The sequence below is a fragment of the Erigeron canadensis genome, chromosome 5, assembly GCF_010389155.1.
Source record: "Erigeron canadensis isolate Cc75 chromosome 5, C_canadensis_v1, whole genome shotgun sequence".
In the NCBI taxonomy this organism is placed as follows: domain Eukaryota; kingdom Viridiplantae; phylum Streptophyta; class Magnoliopsida; order Asterales; family Asteraceae; genus Erigeron; species Erigeron canadensis.
The window spans coordinates 32021053-32039772 of record NC_057765.1 but is presented as its reverse complement, the minus strand read 5'-3'; the positions used below and the strand labels follow the sequence as shown (position 1 = coordinate 32039772).

General features: G+C 30.4%; 3 protein-coding genes across 3 annotated transcripts; all 3 read right to left on the bottom strand.

Annotated features, from left to right (window-relative positions):
• Positions 1-185: 185 nt before the first annotated feature.
• LOC122601595 lies at positions 186-563 on the bottom strand. Its single transcript, XM_043774344.1, has one exon. The coding sequence runs from the start codon at positions 561-563 to the stop codon at positions 186-188; it is 378 nt and encodes a 125-aa protein (XP_043630279.1).
• Positions 564-2466: 1903 nt separating this feature from the next.
• Positions 2467-5292, bottom strand: LOC122599946 (probable serine/threonine-protein kinase PBL23). The gene is made up of 5 exons (XM_043772566.1): positions 5103-5292; positions 4830-5011; positions 3511-3700; positions 3003-3397; positions 2467-2919 (listed from the first exon to the last, which is right to left on the bottom strand). Exons 1-5 carry the CDS (start codon positions 5215-5217, stop codon positions 2671-2673), a joined length of 1131 nt encoding a protein of 376 aa, XP_043628501.1. The 5' UTR covers positions 5218-5292; the 3' UTR covers positions 2467-2670.
• Positions 5293-16777: 11485 nt separating this feature from the next.
• Positions 16778-18070, bottom strand: LOC122602116 (transcription factor MYB114-like). Its single transcript, XM_043774844.1, has 3 exons — positions 17938-18070; positions 17665-17794; positions 16778-17370 (listed from the first exon to the last, which is right to left on the bottom strand). Exons 1-3 carry the CDS (start codon positions 18068-18070, stop codon positions 17031-17033), a joined length of 603 nt encoding a protein of 200 aa, XP_043630779.1. The 3' UTR covers positions 16778-17030.
• Between the last annotated feature and the right edge of the window lie 650 nt (positions 18071-18720).

Below are 18720 nucleotides of genomic sequence, written 5' to 3'. Positions count from 1 at the left end.
CAATCCATCCTGTGTATATATCGATGACTGAAACAACGTACATTTTGCAAATAAATCTATATATAGCTAGATTGATCAACTTATCTTAAAAACAAAAAGACATTACATTAAGAAGATATGGCCGGGCGAACCCGGCCCATAGAAGATCGATACACGAATTCAGCTCATATATATGTATTTTCTAGCTAAACTTGCAATCTACGAGCATCCGCTTTTAGAGTCTTGTAGCTAAATGCTGAAATCATTTTAGGCCCATTGGTATCAGCTACATCAATAGCAGAACATATACTTGGTACAAAGTTTTTGCTTTTTTTCTTTCTTTTGGGGGTTATGGTCACTGAATTGATCATCTTGGACCTTGGTTGACTACTTGCAGCCGCTTCTCTGACATGTAAGGTATGCTGTTGAGAGTGTACTTCAAGCTTGTTAAAGTACTCTAATTCTTTCATCATGAGTGATCCAACAGTCCCTTTTGTGCCAATCTTGATTGGAGTTTCATTAGGCATTATTTTTGATGATGCCAATGAAATAGTAGTGGAAGGAGGAGTAGGTTTTAAAGTCATATATCTTTGTTGGGTATTTGGTGTGGAATTTGAAATCTTGGCTTATTTGAATAAACAGTGAGGATCTTGTTTTTTTTCTCCCAAAGGTTTTGGTGATCATGAGATGTGGCACTTTTATGTTCATGGGTATGCAGTGGAAACATTTATGTTTTGTTTTGGGGGCCTCTTTGATGTCCACCTTAACTACTTGACACCTATTTCTTTTGGGGTAAAGATCATGTGATTGGGGTAAAAATGTCAATATTTTTATATGTGAAGGTGATAGAAGACTTCAACTGTACCTTTCCCTCGAATTGGATAAGTGTGTTTTTTAAAACATTATATATCTTGAGGGAATTTTTTCTAGTGTATTTTCTAACATATGTATGTAATATATATAAAAATAAAAGTCATAAATAAAATGTATTCACAAATGAACCAACGTGGTATGCCCTTACACCTAAAACATCATCTTTGGCTATCACAATGGAATAGTGGTACCACAAGGTTTAAATGTGCCATTTTGACATTGTTTTGCCTCCATGACGTGTTATCTTTTAGGCAAAATGACACCACAGAGTAATTGAAAGGGTATTTCATTTGTATATATATAATTTTCTTAGGAAAATTTTAAATAATTAATTTAAGTTATATATTTTATGTTTAGTTAAAAAAGAGTAGTTACTTATTTCTGATTATCTATTTTTTTTATTTTTTTTTAACAATTGTTGAGTTGCCCTTCGCTAGGAGTTTTCCAGGCCAGAATGTTACCCACTCCGATACCTTGAGAAATCTCCAATTAAATTAATTAGGGGAAAACTCTGCTCTCTCCGGATTCGAACCCAGGACTCCTGAATCCAAAGCCATCATTTATCGTACTCGATCGCCATAAAATATATATTGTGCTAGTATGACTAATGTTGGAAAAATTCCAACCGTAGTAGGTAAAGAAAGTGGGTGACTTTTGCTACTAACAATTTGGAAATTTATTATAATGCATGTATATATTTACGAATTAGTTAGTTTATTCATATAAATAACAACATATAAAAGTCAATATTTTGTTATAAAATCAAAGACTGAACTAGCTGTTATCCTTCGAATATCATGGATGTTTCTTCTATCCGTAGTATTTCGTTCGTTTATAAATATTTAAAGCTATAAGATAGCTGTTTGACTTATATATAATGGTTTTTATAATAAAAAACATAACAATTTAAAAAAAAAATAAAATTTAGTTTTACCAATAAGAATGTAATAGTCTGGAAAAATCCATGACAGTGAGCATTGCTTTCCTAGTCGATCATACATTTTTAGTTTATCAGTCTACATATGTATATTTAAGAAAATGATTACTCCTCTTAATATATCATACTAAATCTTTCTAACAATATAATCATGAGTTCATGACACATGATACAACCAAACATGAGACTATATAAAAAAAAATTAATAAATTATGCCTGATATGAATCGAAAACATTAACAAAATTATTAAGATTATATATCATTTTACTCGAATATTTAACATGAGATGAGATGAGATTTTATGTCGGTGTTGGTAAAGAATTCTGTCATTTTATACTCTTATATTGGGCTCAATCTTTATTTTTAGAATTTAGTCCAGATTTCGATTAGCTATTATTTATTTTCTTTTAGCCTCACTTTGTTAGCCCATATTCTCTGAAACTGATCAGAGCTTATTCTTTATTTTCAACCCATATACTAGCCCAATTTGGTTTTTTCGTTAGTTCCTTTGTATTTTGATAGAATTCAAACTAAGCTAATTTGATCTTTATTTAAACTTAAATAATATCTAATATAAACGATATAATATGTAACATTTGTTCTTTGTTTTTGTTATAAGAAACTATATACAATGAACAATTTGATGGAAAATAGTATTAAAGCATGGAAGAGAAGATTCATAAATGACTATGGTAAACAAGTTCTACCACCATATATTGCAATTTACATCCAAAAGGTTGTATGTTCGAGTCACAAGACAATACAAAAATCTCGACACAAAATCTTTATAACAAATTTACAAAATTTGACATCTAAAATTGTAACGAAAAATGGGTTTGAATTTACATGGTTCTACAGGTTTTTGCCTACACGATGTCCTTCAATGTCTCTTGGAACTACCATTACGATCTTGATCTTCCTCCGTTGGTTGTTCTTCGTTCTCTCCTGAAGTCAAATACTCAAGAGCCTTGACAACTTCACTTATGGTAGGTCGTTTTGCCGCATCTTCTTGAAGACACATTGCCGTAATGGCTAAAGCTTGGTAGAGCCCCTTTGTCGGATATCTCCCTTCTAGCAATGGATCCACCATAAAATGGAACTTTTTTCGATCTTTGAACAATGGTCCTGCCTGCAAAGAGTAACAAAAATCTAAGAAACTTGGACTAGTTAAATTGTTTGTTATTTTATTTATGTTTGTTTTTATAAACCTACCCAAGCGATTAAGTTTTGTTCTTCACTTGGCCTTGAACCATCAATGACTCGCTTTCCTGTGATTATTTCCAAGAACACAACTCCAAAGCTATAGACATCAGCTTTTCTAGTCAACCGACCGGTCAATGCATACTCAGGTGCGCAATACCCATAAGTACCCATCACCTTAGTCGTGATATGAGTTTGGTTGCTGGTTGGAGCCAGCTTAGCTAGCCCAAAATCGGAAAGCTTTGGGTTCCATTCTTCGTCTAGTAATATGTTTGATGCTTTTAAATCACGATAGATCACCGGTGGGTCTGCCTTATCGTGCAAGTATTCAAGCCCTTTTGCTGCCCCCGTTGCAATTTTGATTCTTATGTCCCATTCTAGAGGCTTTTGCTCTCCGGCTCCCCAATCTTACCAAAGAAAATTAACAATACATAAAGTTAATTAGTAATTTTGTGAAAATGTAGCAAATTAAGTCTCATCAAAAACTTCTATGATGAATCATAAAAAAAAAAAAACATACTAAAGAGATGATCTTCAAGGGAACCATTGGGCATAAATTTGTAAACTAAAATCCGTTGGTCGCCATCACAACAATATCCAAGCAAGTTAACGAGATTCGAGTGGCCGAGAAGACTCAACAACAGAACCTCCACCAAAAACTCACTGTTGCCTTGATATCCATTTCTATCTAGTTTTTTTACAGCAACATCCTATATATATGACATTCGAAAAAGAAGATATATATATAAAAAAAACAATTTAGGACCGGTTACTAAATTCTTATGGATCATCTTTAATCTTTAATATATATTAAAACAAAACCCTTAATTCCAAATTTGAAAAATATGGACCATTGATGTAATTTGATAACTTATTTTCCACCATTAGATTATATTGATGACATCATCAATATTCAAATAATTAATTAATAACACTTTTAGTCCTTAAACTTTTATATAAATGTGTCTACCACTTAATAACTTTGTTAACTACATCTTTTTAATAATAGTACTCTGAATTTCCCAATGTTAGTAACTTGTAACTATATAAAATTATATACGACACTATAATATATTTTCATGTATATAAAGTTTTTTTTGTATATTTCTATTTCTAATGTCGTGTAAATGATACGAGTTTTGATAAAATTTTCATTTAAAATTGATTGACAAATTGAATATGGTATTTAGATTTTGATAAAAAAAAATTATTTGATAAATTTACTACACGTTTATTTATTTGTCGATAATCTGTACCATTTGTTTCACTAAGTTTCTTTTGATAAGAATCTTAGTTGTATTATTTTTTTGTTATTTTTTACAATATTTATTTATAATAAAGCATTAAAACTATGATATTATTACGAGAAATTTTAATTACATTTTCCTTTCATTATTAAACCTTTACTTTCAATGATGCCACAACTTTTTTCAAATACTTTTATACTACATGGTTTTTAGATGTGATTTTTAAATCCATGAATTAAAATAACATATTTGGTACTCTTATTATTAATAAAAGATATGTAGCTTAAACATAGTATTAATAAAGATATCTATTTAATATTTCACAACTAAGATAATGATGAACTACACTTATTGTAATATATATGCTTCATGTATAGATTTTAGTTTTATGGTTGAAAAAATTATTTGTTAGTATTTTAACTTGACAAAACATGATATTATAATTGTGGTTCAAAAATCTGTAAGTACTTATTTAGATGTCAATTATTTTCATATATTAAAAGTTTTTTAATATAAAAAATTATATACAACCCCGCGTATTACGCCGGTAATAAACTAGTATATATGATAAAAAGGCGATTTTAAGACTTACACTATGTTCTTTGGCAATGTGGCCTTTGTAGACCCTTCCGAAACCTCCTTCTCCAATCAACGAGTTGTAGTTGAAGTTGTTGGTTGCCACGGACAACTCCTCGTATGTGAAAAATTGTGAAGAAATGTTCTCTTTTCCGTACTTTTCTATCTCATCCGTAATGTACCTTCTTCTAAAACTATCTACACGTATTATATTCCGTTCTCGTTAAAAACAAAACCTATGATTAGGTAATTTGTTGCGAAAATTGATGAGAAAATTAAAAAAGCTTACCATTTCCTAAAGAAAATCCGGGGAAGGATTCTTCCTTTGTTTCTTTGAAATCGAAAGAGCCTTTCTTCCTTTTGGCTCGTCTTCGGGTCTTACAACACCAAAAACAAACCCTCATTTTCTTTACGAATCAGGCGGGTCATTGAGATGATTTATGGTTTCCTTGATCCATCTAGAACTCACGATGGCATTGCAATTTTTGTCCGTGATCTATTTTTGATGGAATTTACGAGACGTAGCAACACCAACGCACGTTCAAAGATTTGACAACATAACCCACGGAATTTCTTTCAGCTCCCTGGAAGAACCAGTCTTGCTTGGGGGTTCCACGGAGCTAAGAGAAATTCCGAACGTTTTCTGTTTATGGATTTCTTTTACTTAATTTGATTGGGATCGCTACAACAAATGTTAATTTGACATTGTCAAATATATTGCTTCCTATAATTTAGTTTTTAGTGCATCTTAGGCCATCCATTTTTATTTAATGTTGATCTTTATAATTCCATATCTAGGAATCCAATATATAAAGTTTGTCTTTGTATTTAGTTTCTATGTCCCGAGTGTATATTGTAGCCCCTCTACAAATTACCTTTGTTTGTCTTAATTTCTAATTCTCTATACAACTACAGTTCACACATATTGCTAAATTTACTCTTCATACATATTTTACTACCAACTTAGCTGAACTAAAACTGATGTATGCAGAGTTAGCTTGATATGCTACAATTTTCCCTAATTGCTGATTAACATAGGATGAGTAGCACATCAAAAAAAATTTCATCCCACTACGGAACAACCAATTTTATCACTTTCTTTTTTGTAGCAACTCAATTAGATTAATTATGAGTTAACATGGAAATTTAAGGCAAACGAACAAAGTCCTTTTTTTAGAACAAAATCAAGACGTTTAAAAATCACAGTCATAGATTTTGAGAAACTTCAAAATCGAATATCGCTTATCGTTCATAATTACCATATCACATATCATCATCTCATCCTTTTCTATAACTATGCTACAAAACCTTTCTCTTCAATTGTTACGTACACAGTGCAGGCAACCCATAAAAGAAATGGTCGGGTAGTTTCAAAATATATTAATCATATCAAAGCTAATATGATTCGAGCAACCATCAATATGACCAATATCACAACTTAATCAATATGAAAGTTAACGAAGAAACATATGAAAATTAACTCTCCATATATAAATATTGATTCCAGTTTAACCTTTTTTTAAATTTAATTAAATAAAAAACTTGCAACAAAGTATATAGTTTGAAAAATACATACCAATTCATCAATAACGATCATCTTGAACGTTTTGATTTTCTTCTGGTTGTTCCACTCCGAAACAGTCCATACATGCACAACACAGAGTCGTAGATGATGGTTAACATGTGTTGGCTTAAGATCTTCAAGATGAACTAATGTGGTCTTATTTTTTGTTGTTGAAAAAGAAGTCATAACAAACTTATAATAAAATACAAACTAAATTAAAAGAAATAATAATAACAATAACACAAGAATTAAATGTTGAATAATAATAATAACGATTAAAGTATATATATAAAAAAAAATCTTTTGGTAGTCGGTCGTAGTTTTTTCTTTGGTCGTAGGTTTTTTTTGGGGTTGAGAATATGTGATGGTTTTTTTCCAGGTTGTATATATAGATAAATATTTTTTGGAAAAATTTTAAAAAATAAAAAGAGTTGTTTAATTAATAATAAGGTCGATCATTTATTAAATTAAATTAAATACTAAAAAAATAGATGATTGATAAAGAGAGAGGATTAGGCTCAAAGAAGGGGATTAGGGGTGCCAAGTGTACTTCCAACATCCTCTTTTAGTTATATTATAGATATCCTTAACTACGAATAACGAAATAGGTTTTAGCTTTAGCTTTATCTTTACTTTTTTCCAAACATCCAGACAATATAAGACACCAAAATAACTTTACTGTATAATGATGAAACCTTGCACGTATTCTAGACAAATAGATATTGACCATGACCTGAGGAAAAACTCCAAGGTTTGTCATAACTAAGGATTGAATTCAAGACCTTAAGTAAAACCAAGAGTGCCTCTGATTAGCTGGGCTAAAACAAACTCTTTCTTTCGCTTGCGACTCTTTTATCTTTAGAATATCAAAGATGTCTTTAATAGTATAACTAACATTATCTATGAGTATATTGATTACCCACTATACCCTTAATGAAATTTATATAATATTTACTTTAAATTCTTAAAAAGTACACTATCATTTTACATCAATAATCTACACTACCCACCATCGACCCTGGTCACCACCATCTTCACGCTGCCGCTACCATCAAAGTTGCCGCTTCGTGTAGGTATTCGCCTAATTATATAATTGAAATTGTAGTGCATACTACGATCAAATTCGACTTTTTCTTTTTTCGTTTGACTATTTAATAGTTTAGGTCTTCATATTTTGATTAAATTTATCACTCTTTTCGTTTAACTCTGAGCTTAATACCAAAAAAAAAGCTATTTGTTATCACATCTTATACCCCTTTTATATACTTGGTAAATCTTTTAGTTTGGTAAAGTTTCTTTATTTTTTTTAATTATATATAACTTTGAGTTTAGTCCATTTGGTATGTTTGATTCCAATTTGTAAAAACCAAATTTAACTTATTCCTTCGTTATATAATATACACTAACCAAATATCCTGTATAACTAAAGGTGCAAATATAGGTTAATCGGTTAGGTTAATTTTTAGTAATAACCGTAACCGTATTTTTTTTTATAAAAAAATAATCGATTTCGGTTAACCTATATCGGTTAATAACTGATTACGACATGTAAAAACCTTAACCGCCTTAACCGATTTCGGTTTTTATTAACCGGTTAACCTATTTGGTTAACCTATTTTCAGTTATAATTAACCGAAGGACCAAGAATCATTTACAACAGAAACATAAACACAGTAGCATAGATTGAACTTCATAAACCAACATAAACATAAACATTACAGTAGCATTACAAGAAAGGTGTTGATTGGTGTGTCGAATGATGATTGAAAGAAGAAAGGGATGATTGATTTGGGGATTGCGATTGATCGATTTGGGAGTTGCAGGATATTTGATCGATTTTCGGGATTTTATTTGTTAAGGTTTTTATTTGGTTTGTGAATCGATCGGTACTAAATTGGGTATAATAATAACTGAGTGAGTGACTGGTAAGTATAAAATACAAAACAATCCCATTATATATATAGTTAATCGATTAACCGGTTAATATTATAAAAAAAAATTGATTATCGGTTAACCGATTAGGAATCGGTTTTTGGTTTTGGAAGTGCAAATCGATTACTAACCGCCGGTTTTTCCTAACCTATAATCGGTTTGTATAGTATCGGTTACTAACCAGTTACGGTTATAGGATAACTTTCGCATCGATTCGGTTAACCGGTTTTTTAGTGCACCTCTATGTATAACTGCATAAGTCATGTAGCACGATACTATCTGACGTAGACATCATATATGAACAACAAAACAAAATTTTCTTATCGTTCTTTTTTTTTTAAAATTAATTCATTACTTATTTTTTATAATATTTTGTAAAGAGAACCTCTTCCCTTTTTTTCAACAAAAGATAGTAGAGCAAACTATTATATCGATACCTCTAAAATATATTCTACCCACAAATATATGATTTTACTTAAACTACTTTAATGAAACTAGCATGGTATCCGCGCAATGCGGCGGTGATCGTGGCGACGACAGTATGGTGGTGGGAGCGACTGCTGACGGTAGAGGCGGCGTCAAGTGGTATAGATAATTGATGTAAAAGTAATTGATTTAAAAGGTTAATGAAGATATTTTAAAAGATAAAAGACTGGTAGTGTAATTTAATCATTAATGTTATTTTAGATAATTTTTCCATGTAACATTTAAAGAGAGAGTTGTTTTTTTTGTTAGATAGTATAAAAGTATATACTAGGTGTATATGAAAATTAGGATTAAGAAATAGAGGTATTTTGGGTATAAAAAAGTGCTGAATTTTCTAAAATAGAAAAATTCAATATGTTTTATATGGGATTATAGATATGTTACAGTATGAATCTCTTAACCTTTAAAATAAATACATTATCCCCTTTTAAATCAATTATTTTAACATTAACACCACAATCACCACCACCGTTGCCACCACTATTCGTCGCTGCCACTACCATACCGTCGTCGTTACCACTATCGTCGTTGCATTGTACGAACATACGTCTGGTTAAATTAATTGGGGTACTGCAAAACACACTTAACTATGGATATACTAGCAACACATAAAAGTTAAAGAGCTTTTTGCTAAACATAATTCTAAAAGATGTAGTTAGAATGAGTTTAAACAATTGTATATTTATCATAAAATTCAAAGAGAATGAATTTTAGATATGAAATATACAACTTTTTATGTAAAATAAGTAAATTACAACCCTTGATGTTCGCATTTAATATTTTCCAAATTAAAATTAAGTACCATTTTATTAGTGTATGTACTTGGAGTGGCGTCGTGGAATAATTTATTCAATATTTTGCCCCTCCGGTGGTAGTGGCGAGCGAAATGGGACCCTCAAAATGCAAGCCTTGTTTTGTAGATGGAAAGCATATGAACTTGTTTTGATTTCGTGCTTTTGTTTTTTCAATGGCACCATAAGCAATTGTGTGGTGGGCTCCTCTAATATATAAATTCCTCCATGAATAAACTCGACATGTCATAACCAAAGTTGCAACCTTCATTATTCTTGCTCCAAATAGGATACTATGGCAACCTAATGCAAAGATTCGAGTTAGGTCTCGTCTCGCTCAACAGGGCCCCCTCAATCTTTATTGAGGCCTAAAACAGATTTATGAAATGAAGCATTATATCCTTTATTAAGGAAAATGCCTGTGAACTTTAAAATATAAGTTTCAATGCATATTGTGCAGTATTCAAACTTGAATAGTATATATATTTAGGCCTTTTTTATAACCTTTTATTCTTTCTCTATATTCTTTTACTATTTATTTTGTTATGTCAGTTTTTCTGACTCTAAAACATTCCAAAAACATCCCTTTCTTATAACCACATATTCTCTCAATATTTTATTAAATCTTTTTTTTTTATACAAAAATATCTATAAATTGAATAATAGATTAATTTAAAATTTTATTAATAGCAAATATATATATATATATATATATGAGTTTTGATCATTTGAAAACTAAATTTTTCGTGAAAACTAGAAAACTATCAAAACACATTGTGTGCTGAATTTAACACAACGTGTTTTTAATATGTATTACAAAAACACATTGTGTTAAGTTCATATCACAGTGTGTTTGAACAATTTTCTGATTTACAACGCTATAAAAAACACACCATGATTTAAAACTTAACACAACGTAGTTTAGATTACACAATAAAAAACATTGTGTCTTATTAAAACACAATTAAAACACATTGTGTTAAATTCAGATCACAATGTGTTTTGACAGTTTTCTAGTTTTCACAGAAAATATAGTTTTCAAATGAACATTTCACACACACACACACACACACACGTATATATATGGGAAAAATGAATACAAAGCTGTCCGAAACCTAAGCTTAGGTGTAGAACCCCTCACATACAAATTTTTTAATATATTTTTATTAATGATTAAATGCATGACCCCCCATGATATTTATGGATTAAAAAAAAATATGCGAGTGTTCCACATCTAAGCTTAGGTACCTAACAGCCTTATATTCTAATCCCATATATATATATATATATATATATATAGGGTGTAAAAGTAAATTTTTTAAACTTTAATAAATACTTTGTGAACTAATTAAAAGATAAGTGGTTAAATTGAAAATTTGTATTAAATATTATATATTAATTCAAGTGATTAGAAAGAAACAAACAAATTGTTGTTTTGAGTCCTAATATCTCAACAGTGTATGGAGGAGATTAAGATGTAGGCAGACCTTATCTCTACCTAAGTAGATAGACTGTTTCTATTTTCTACCTAAATCGTAGAAAAAAACCCTCTAACCTTTGCTTCCATAAAGTCACGTGATTGTTTTTTTCAATTTGTTTTCCCTTTACCTTCAACTTAAAATCATATATATATATATGAGTCGGGTATTGTAAAACAACTATTAAAGTAAAACAAATAAGACAAGATCTTGACCCTTAGATCATGATTAAATTGATGCACGAAGATTCACGAACCAATTGATGTATGATTTTCATGATGCACGGTGATCTTCAGTGCATGGAAACATATTGTTTTATTTATTTACTTTAATTTATGTTTTATTTTACCTAAAACATATATATATATATAGTTTGATAGAATTTTTTTTAAAAAAAAGTCTTCTTATTGTGCAACGGATACAACAAGAAACAGGCCTCGCATACGCTTCAAATGCGCGTCCATTCTTGGCACAAACCCCTCGGACGCAAAGGTGGACGTTGACCGTGCTAATTGCGTCTTCGAGCAAGTCGACGGCGGACGAGGTGTTTGGAATGCTATAAGAAAAGGCCTTAGTAGACCATAAAATAAGAGAAAATGAGTTCAATCAGGTGGTTTGGATGCCTCATGTCATTTCAGGCGTATCAAGATCAAAACATGACGACTTTCCACTTTTTCATTTGCTTCTTTCTTTTTAGTTTTCTAATTTTCAAACTTGCATTTTGGCCTTTCTTATCTTTTGGGTTTTTAAAATCACCCTTAAGAGCCTTAAAGTAAACTTAATAGAAATGATATATATATGTTTTGTAGTTTTTAATTCTTAAACACTTTTGTTTTTTTAATAAATTTTGTTGTATTTTTTTTTTTAATTTTTATTTTGCCATTTTTTTTAATAGTTTGTAACTTGTTATATATAACATATCTTTCTAACTTTTTAGTTTTTATACCTTTTGTAACATTTTTATCTCATGTTTTATATTTTATAAAAATGGCATGTATTTTGTATTTTATGATTTGTTTACAGTTTGTTTTTTAAAAACATTCGTCTTTAAACCTTTTTGAAATTTTTTATACTTTTTCCAGGTTTTTTTTTTCCTGTGTTATATAGGTTTCAGTTTTTTATTTTAAATATTTTTCGCTTATGAGGTTTTTAAGAATTAAACTTCAACATGATGTTGTGATTGTGGTATTTCCCTTAACAATGAAAATCGATATCCGCAGTAACATGTAGAGTTGAACCACCTACGATCCATTTTGGTTCAAAATGGATATTCTTTTAATACTTTTTGTTATGATATTTAGACAATTTTGATTTACATATATCATATATGGTTATCTTTTAATTCTTTTTATTGTATCTTTTTCTTCTTTTTTTTTTAACTTTCTTTGTTAAAAATGTGTTTTTTTGGTGATTATTTGGAGTAAACATAAACATAAATGTACCCAATTGTGATCGATATTCTCCTTTATATAGAAAACAAATAACCACGAATCGATCCACCTAGTTATCCATAATATTTTGCATATATTAATACTTAAGTATAATATTGCCTCAAGAGTTATAAAAGAGAAGAAAAAAAAGGACCCTCAAAATATAAACTCAAAAAGCTTCGTTCTCCAAAAAAAATTATGTTAATAGATCTTCACACATTTACCAAACGTGTAAAAATAGGAAGATGTTGTCACACTTATATAACTTTATTTCTAATGGGTTCGTGACCTATTGGTAAAGTCTTTGATTTGAAAAAATCTATCAAGGTTCGAATCACACTTCCTACATTTGTAGGAGTGGATTATTACCCTGGTTCATGATAGAGAGTCCCCTCATTTAATACCTTATAGGAGGAAACACGCTAATATATACTCCATTCACACAAATATAAAAAGTGAGATTTGAACCGGCTGAATTTTTCCAATGTTTAAGACTTTACCAAGAGCCCCTAACCCATTGGCTAGAAAAAAAATTACAAAATAAAAGGAAATTTCTACAACTAATTAAACAAGGCCAATGTTTATATATAGTTTAATTTTTCTGATGCCTACAATAATACTTCAAAACAAAATCACATAATTAAGCCAAGTAAAAATAAGAATTTCATAAACTACAAAATATCATATGCGTCTAATAAAAAAGTTTTAATGCACTATCTATAATGATGTTAAAACGTGTTTTAAACATATACGATATTTTAAGGTATACAGATGACAGTAGATGTATGAAATTATCTCAAAAATAGGAATATCAAATATCCCATTTTAACAAGAGATATATATCTCACCTGGGCTGGACCACATGCATCATGCAACCGATAGAAACTAATGCCGACATGGGATTGAAAGATCTACGACGACTACTCGACTATCATAGGTATATATACCCGTTTTTCTTGGCGATCGATCTAGTGTAATGTTGATGTCATGATCCACCGTCTGAAAAATTCACAATCCTTTCAGCTGTTCTTTTGAACAATGCCAATGTGTGCGACTCCTAATTAATAACCAGACGCAACTTAAGATCGTGACATAAAAAATATGTTGTGATCTTGAGCTACTTAATTAAGGGTGAGATAATATAGCACGTACAGAAGCTCGTGAACGCTAGTAAGGATTGGGGAATTTTTCAGATGATGGATTGACATCAAGTATAATATTTTTTTCATGTTGAATATATGTGATAAACTAGCTAGCTATTTAGCTAATGGTCCAAAGGGACTCATCATCCATCTTCTGTATTTTCCTTTACTATGCCAGGTTGGTATCTTTAAATGTACGTGACCCGGCCAATACTTTAAATGACTTCCTAATAAATACTCCCTCCTTTAGAATCATCACACATGTATGTAAATAGTTGATCAATCAATTGGCCCGGCACAAAATGTATGATTGATTGAAAGAGAAATGACTTGTATACAAGTATACAACAATCTTAATTTAGATAAATTAGACATACATAAAATAAACAAATAGTAAGTAATGATATCCTCTCTACGTCCTATTTTAATTGTCCAATTTTGATTAATCAAGTCTTTTTCTTTCGACTTTGACCGTAAATATTTTTGTTTGTGTTATATATTAGTTGATGAAAGTTATATCAATGAAAACTATATGTAAAACTCAATCAATTCATATATGTTATATCAAGTGTGATCTAACATGCACGAAGATATTTACGGTCAAAGTCGGAAGAAAAAGACTTGACTAGTCAAAATTGGACAATTAAAATAGAACGGCGGGAGTATATGTTTTTTATTATAAGCATATACATGTCTTATCAACCAACTATTATATACTCTAATAATTGAATAGCATGTGAATAGTAACTCGTCTGCATGACGAGCTACTATTCGTCCATATTACAACCCGTACTATTATTCGGATTTTGCCAAATCGTATCCGGTTCGGATCTTTTAATATGAGTTACTTCCTGGTTTTTTCATATGTTTTTCCTTTCGGGTTTTCAAATAATTATATTAAAAACGTTTATTTATTTATTTATTTTTTTGTAACAGTATTCATATTTTACCACATTAGATCCCTTTTATGTTTAAAACTATGCGTTACTTCTTGGTTTTTTACACCTTTTTTTGGGGGGTTTAAAATAATATATCAAAACTACTTTTTTTTTCCTTTGCCTTTGAAAAAATATCATTTCATATGTCAAATATTTTAACAAACATATATAGCGACACATCATCAATAACAAAACATAATCGTTAATTTTCAGGTTTCCAAATAATATATTAAAACTTTTATTAATTTTTTTTGGTATTGTCTTTGAATAAGTATATATTTTATATGTCAAATTTTTTAAAAACATAAATCATCAATAACAAAACTAATCGAACTAATTGAAACCACACAATACGCGGACGGAATTTTTAGTGGTTTCCATTTAAAAAAAATATATTAAATATATATTTGATATGATAAACTTTTAAACAAAGCTATCAATGACAGAATGTTTGTTCATTCAACACTAAATATACTATATAACACAATTGTTTCAAAACAATAATTAATGCCCCGTTGCGGGCCAGAAATTCCTAGTTCACATATAATTGTACTTAAAATTATATTGTTCTAGCCTTCACATTTTATCTTGTCACGTGTTTTATCTCTTTAATTCTTAGACACGCTTAAAACTATCACATAAATCATTTTATTAAAACTATATATAAATCATACAATTATTCTACATAGCTAAATGTCAAATATGTATTCGTTTAACTCTAAGTTCAAATATATTTCCCCAAAACGTATTAAAAATAGCAAATAGAAATATTCATATTATTCCTCTCTAAGTTTAGATTAAGGGTATATTTGGCAAAACTAACTGGTGGCCGGTAGCTATTAGCTAGTAGCTGTAGCTGTAGCTGGTAGCTGGTAGCTGAAGTTTTTTGATATATTTAGATGTTTGACAGAGAAACTGGAGCTTCTAAAGAAATATATAAATGACATAAATGGACATAAAAAATAAATAATACTAAACACTTATATATATAGTTCTCTATTATCATATTTATTATATATGAATATTCACTTCTATATTTATGTAATTGTATTCTAAAATGTTCTCTCGAAGCCTATAAATACTAGGCTATATTGTAACCCTATGTATCTCTCATTAATAGAATATCATTCTATCCTTACTATTCTTTCTCAATCTTATAATACGTTACCAACACGACCCATGAATTATATATGTATAAAAGGATTCATAAGAATATAAAATCCATACATAAAAAACACTACATACTACATAGCATACATTAATATAAAAACATAAAACTCACAACAAACAAAAAATGCTATCTACGTAGCTATATGATTAAGCTACACCCTATTACAAGATATAAATAGGTTGGTGGCCTTTAGATCATAATAAAATTGATGCACAAAAATCAATATATATATATATATACTTATGCAAGATGATTTTCATAATGTACGGTGATTTTCAGTGAAAAGAAATGTATTGTTCTATTTGTTTTACTTTACCTATATATATACAATTAAATTGATGCACAAAAATGTATTGTTCTATTTGTTTTATTTTACCTATATATATACATAATAACTATATTATATTATACGAGAGAAAGTAACCACGCGTTGCAGCGGTGAGATGGTGGGGTAATAGGTCATAGGAGGTAATAAGTCATAAAGTATGATAGCCAAATGACATCTCTAATAACATGAAATTTTAAGAACACCTATACAATTTTTATAATTTATCGATATACGGTTTTTGAGATAAATTTTTTTGAATGAATTAGAGCAATAAAATGATTATAAATACAAAGTTATAGAATTCAAGACAAGAATGATGAAAGCTAGACGTTGAACTATTGAAGGAGTTCCATTTTTCCCAATCGACCCGGAGTTTACTGAACTGAGTTGAAAACGAGAGAAAAGTTGTTTTAATTTCCTTGATAGCAAAACGGATCAATTGTTGCTTGTTTGAGAATATGCAATCGTTGCGGCATATCCAAATTACCCAGACATATGCGAGCATGACAAGGTTAATAAGAGCTCTACATTCAAAGTTAATCATGGAATTTTTGTGAATCTCGATCAAGTCTTGGATACAGTAGAGGTTATAGCAATGATAAACAAAAAAGTTTAAGAAAATATCCCCTTAAAAAGAGAGACCTAACACAGATACAGGTAAAATTCTGAGAGCATTACTCTACAACGTACTTATTTCGGGGACATTCAATATAACAATATTGGCACATCTAATAATGATCGAACACGACTACGCGAGTGATATTTATTTTTCTTTTTGACCCGCAAATGAACGCGTGTACGTGATTTTTATTCCGAATCTAAGAGGTCCCACATAGCCTTCTGGAAGTTGAACAGATTGACTTGGCCTTCTTCTTGCTGCAGGATCATATCTGCGGACTTACCATCCATCATAGAACCATCAAATGACCACCCGAAATTGCGATCAATTTCATCCTCTCAACCGCTATATAACGTCTCCAAATACTCGTCATGTGTCACGGTGGGTGCCACGATTGAACCTGAGGGGATATTGAAAGCATTATTGTTCACAGCTGCGTCATTTGACATTCTTATCGAGTTATTTCCATCATGTGTTTCCATTTGTTGATAAAAGTTCACGGTTTTGGAGAAGGTATATGGCTGAGGCTTGTTAACAGTGACTGTGGCGGATTCATTATCATCTTTATGTTTTTTCTCTTCTTTTTGCTTGGAACAAGAACTACGCATATGCGTGTTCCAGTAGTTCTTCACGTCATTACCCGTTCTTCCTGGTATTCTCCCTGCAATCAATGACCATCTACGCATAAAGAATACAAATCAGCCTCGGTATATATATATATATATCGTGATATATGTTACGGAGTAGTAAATTAAAATTAATCTATATTGGTCGGGTACATCAGGATTTAAAAATTCATTACAATGAACACCTGAGTAGTTCGTTACACAACATAGACATTTGCGTATTGTTTATTACGTTCTGAAACCATAAACCCAGAATTTTATACAGGGCTCCTTACGTGAGCCAGCGTAGTAAAATCAAGTGTAACATATGTATTCAAGTCATGATCGATCAATGGGTTTCATTCACCTGTTGCCTAGAAGCTTGTGAAGCCTACATATAAGATCAATTTCATCTTCACCAAAATCTCCTTTCTTCAGATTTGGTCTAAGATAATTCAACCATCGTAACCTACAACTCTTCCTGCAACGACTTAAACCTATATATTGAAGAATTAGTGTTGTACGACTACATGCCATTGTAATGTAATGACTTAATATCTATGATTAAACGAGGTTTAATTATCTCATGTTATCGTTCTTTTTGGAGAGATCAAACTAAAAATATATATTACGTACGTACCTGATCTAAGAGGAACAAGGTGCCATTTTCCTTCGCCATACGTCTCAATGCATTTCTTAAGAAGCGTGTCTTCTTGGATAGTCCAAGCACCATTCCTCAATGCTAATCCTTTATTTTGATCACTCGGACTCATTTGATTGTACGAGTAATTTGTTATTTTTAGTTGAAACCAGGTTTTTGTGAATCTTTTTCTATATATATATATAGTAACAGGGGAAAGATAATTTGAGACCAACTAAAAAAAGTCCAAAAAAGGACCATTGATTTTCGTAAGTTACACACCACCATCATAATCTACTATGATATACAAGACTTTTTTGTAAAAACACTAAGACTTTCAAGCGACGGGCCCACAGAAAAATCATGTGTAAGTTACTTACACATGTGTAAGTAACTTACACACAGAAAAATCATGTGTAAGTTACTTACACATGTGTAAGTAACTTACACATGATTTTTCTGTGAATCCATCGCCGGAAAGTCTTAGTGTTTTTACAAAAAAGTCTTGTATATCGTAGTAGATCATGATGGTGTACAAAAATCAATGGTCCTAGTTGGTCCTAAAATAAGAGGTGGTCTCAAATTATCTCACCCCTATAGTAACATGCCAACAAGTTTAGTTTATGTGCATAACAACAATAATCGTCGTTCATTTTATTTTATAGACGTACATGATAACGAACAACATGTATTCTCCCCAGCCCTCCTCCGATCCACGTATGTATAATATTGATTGATAATTAATGCCATAATGTCCTAATCGAAATATCTAACTTTCTTTAA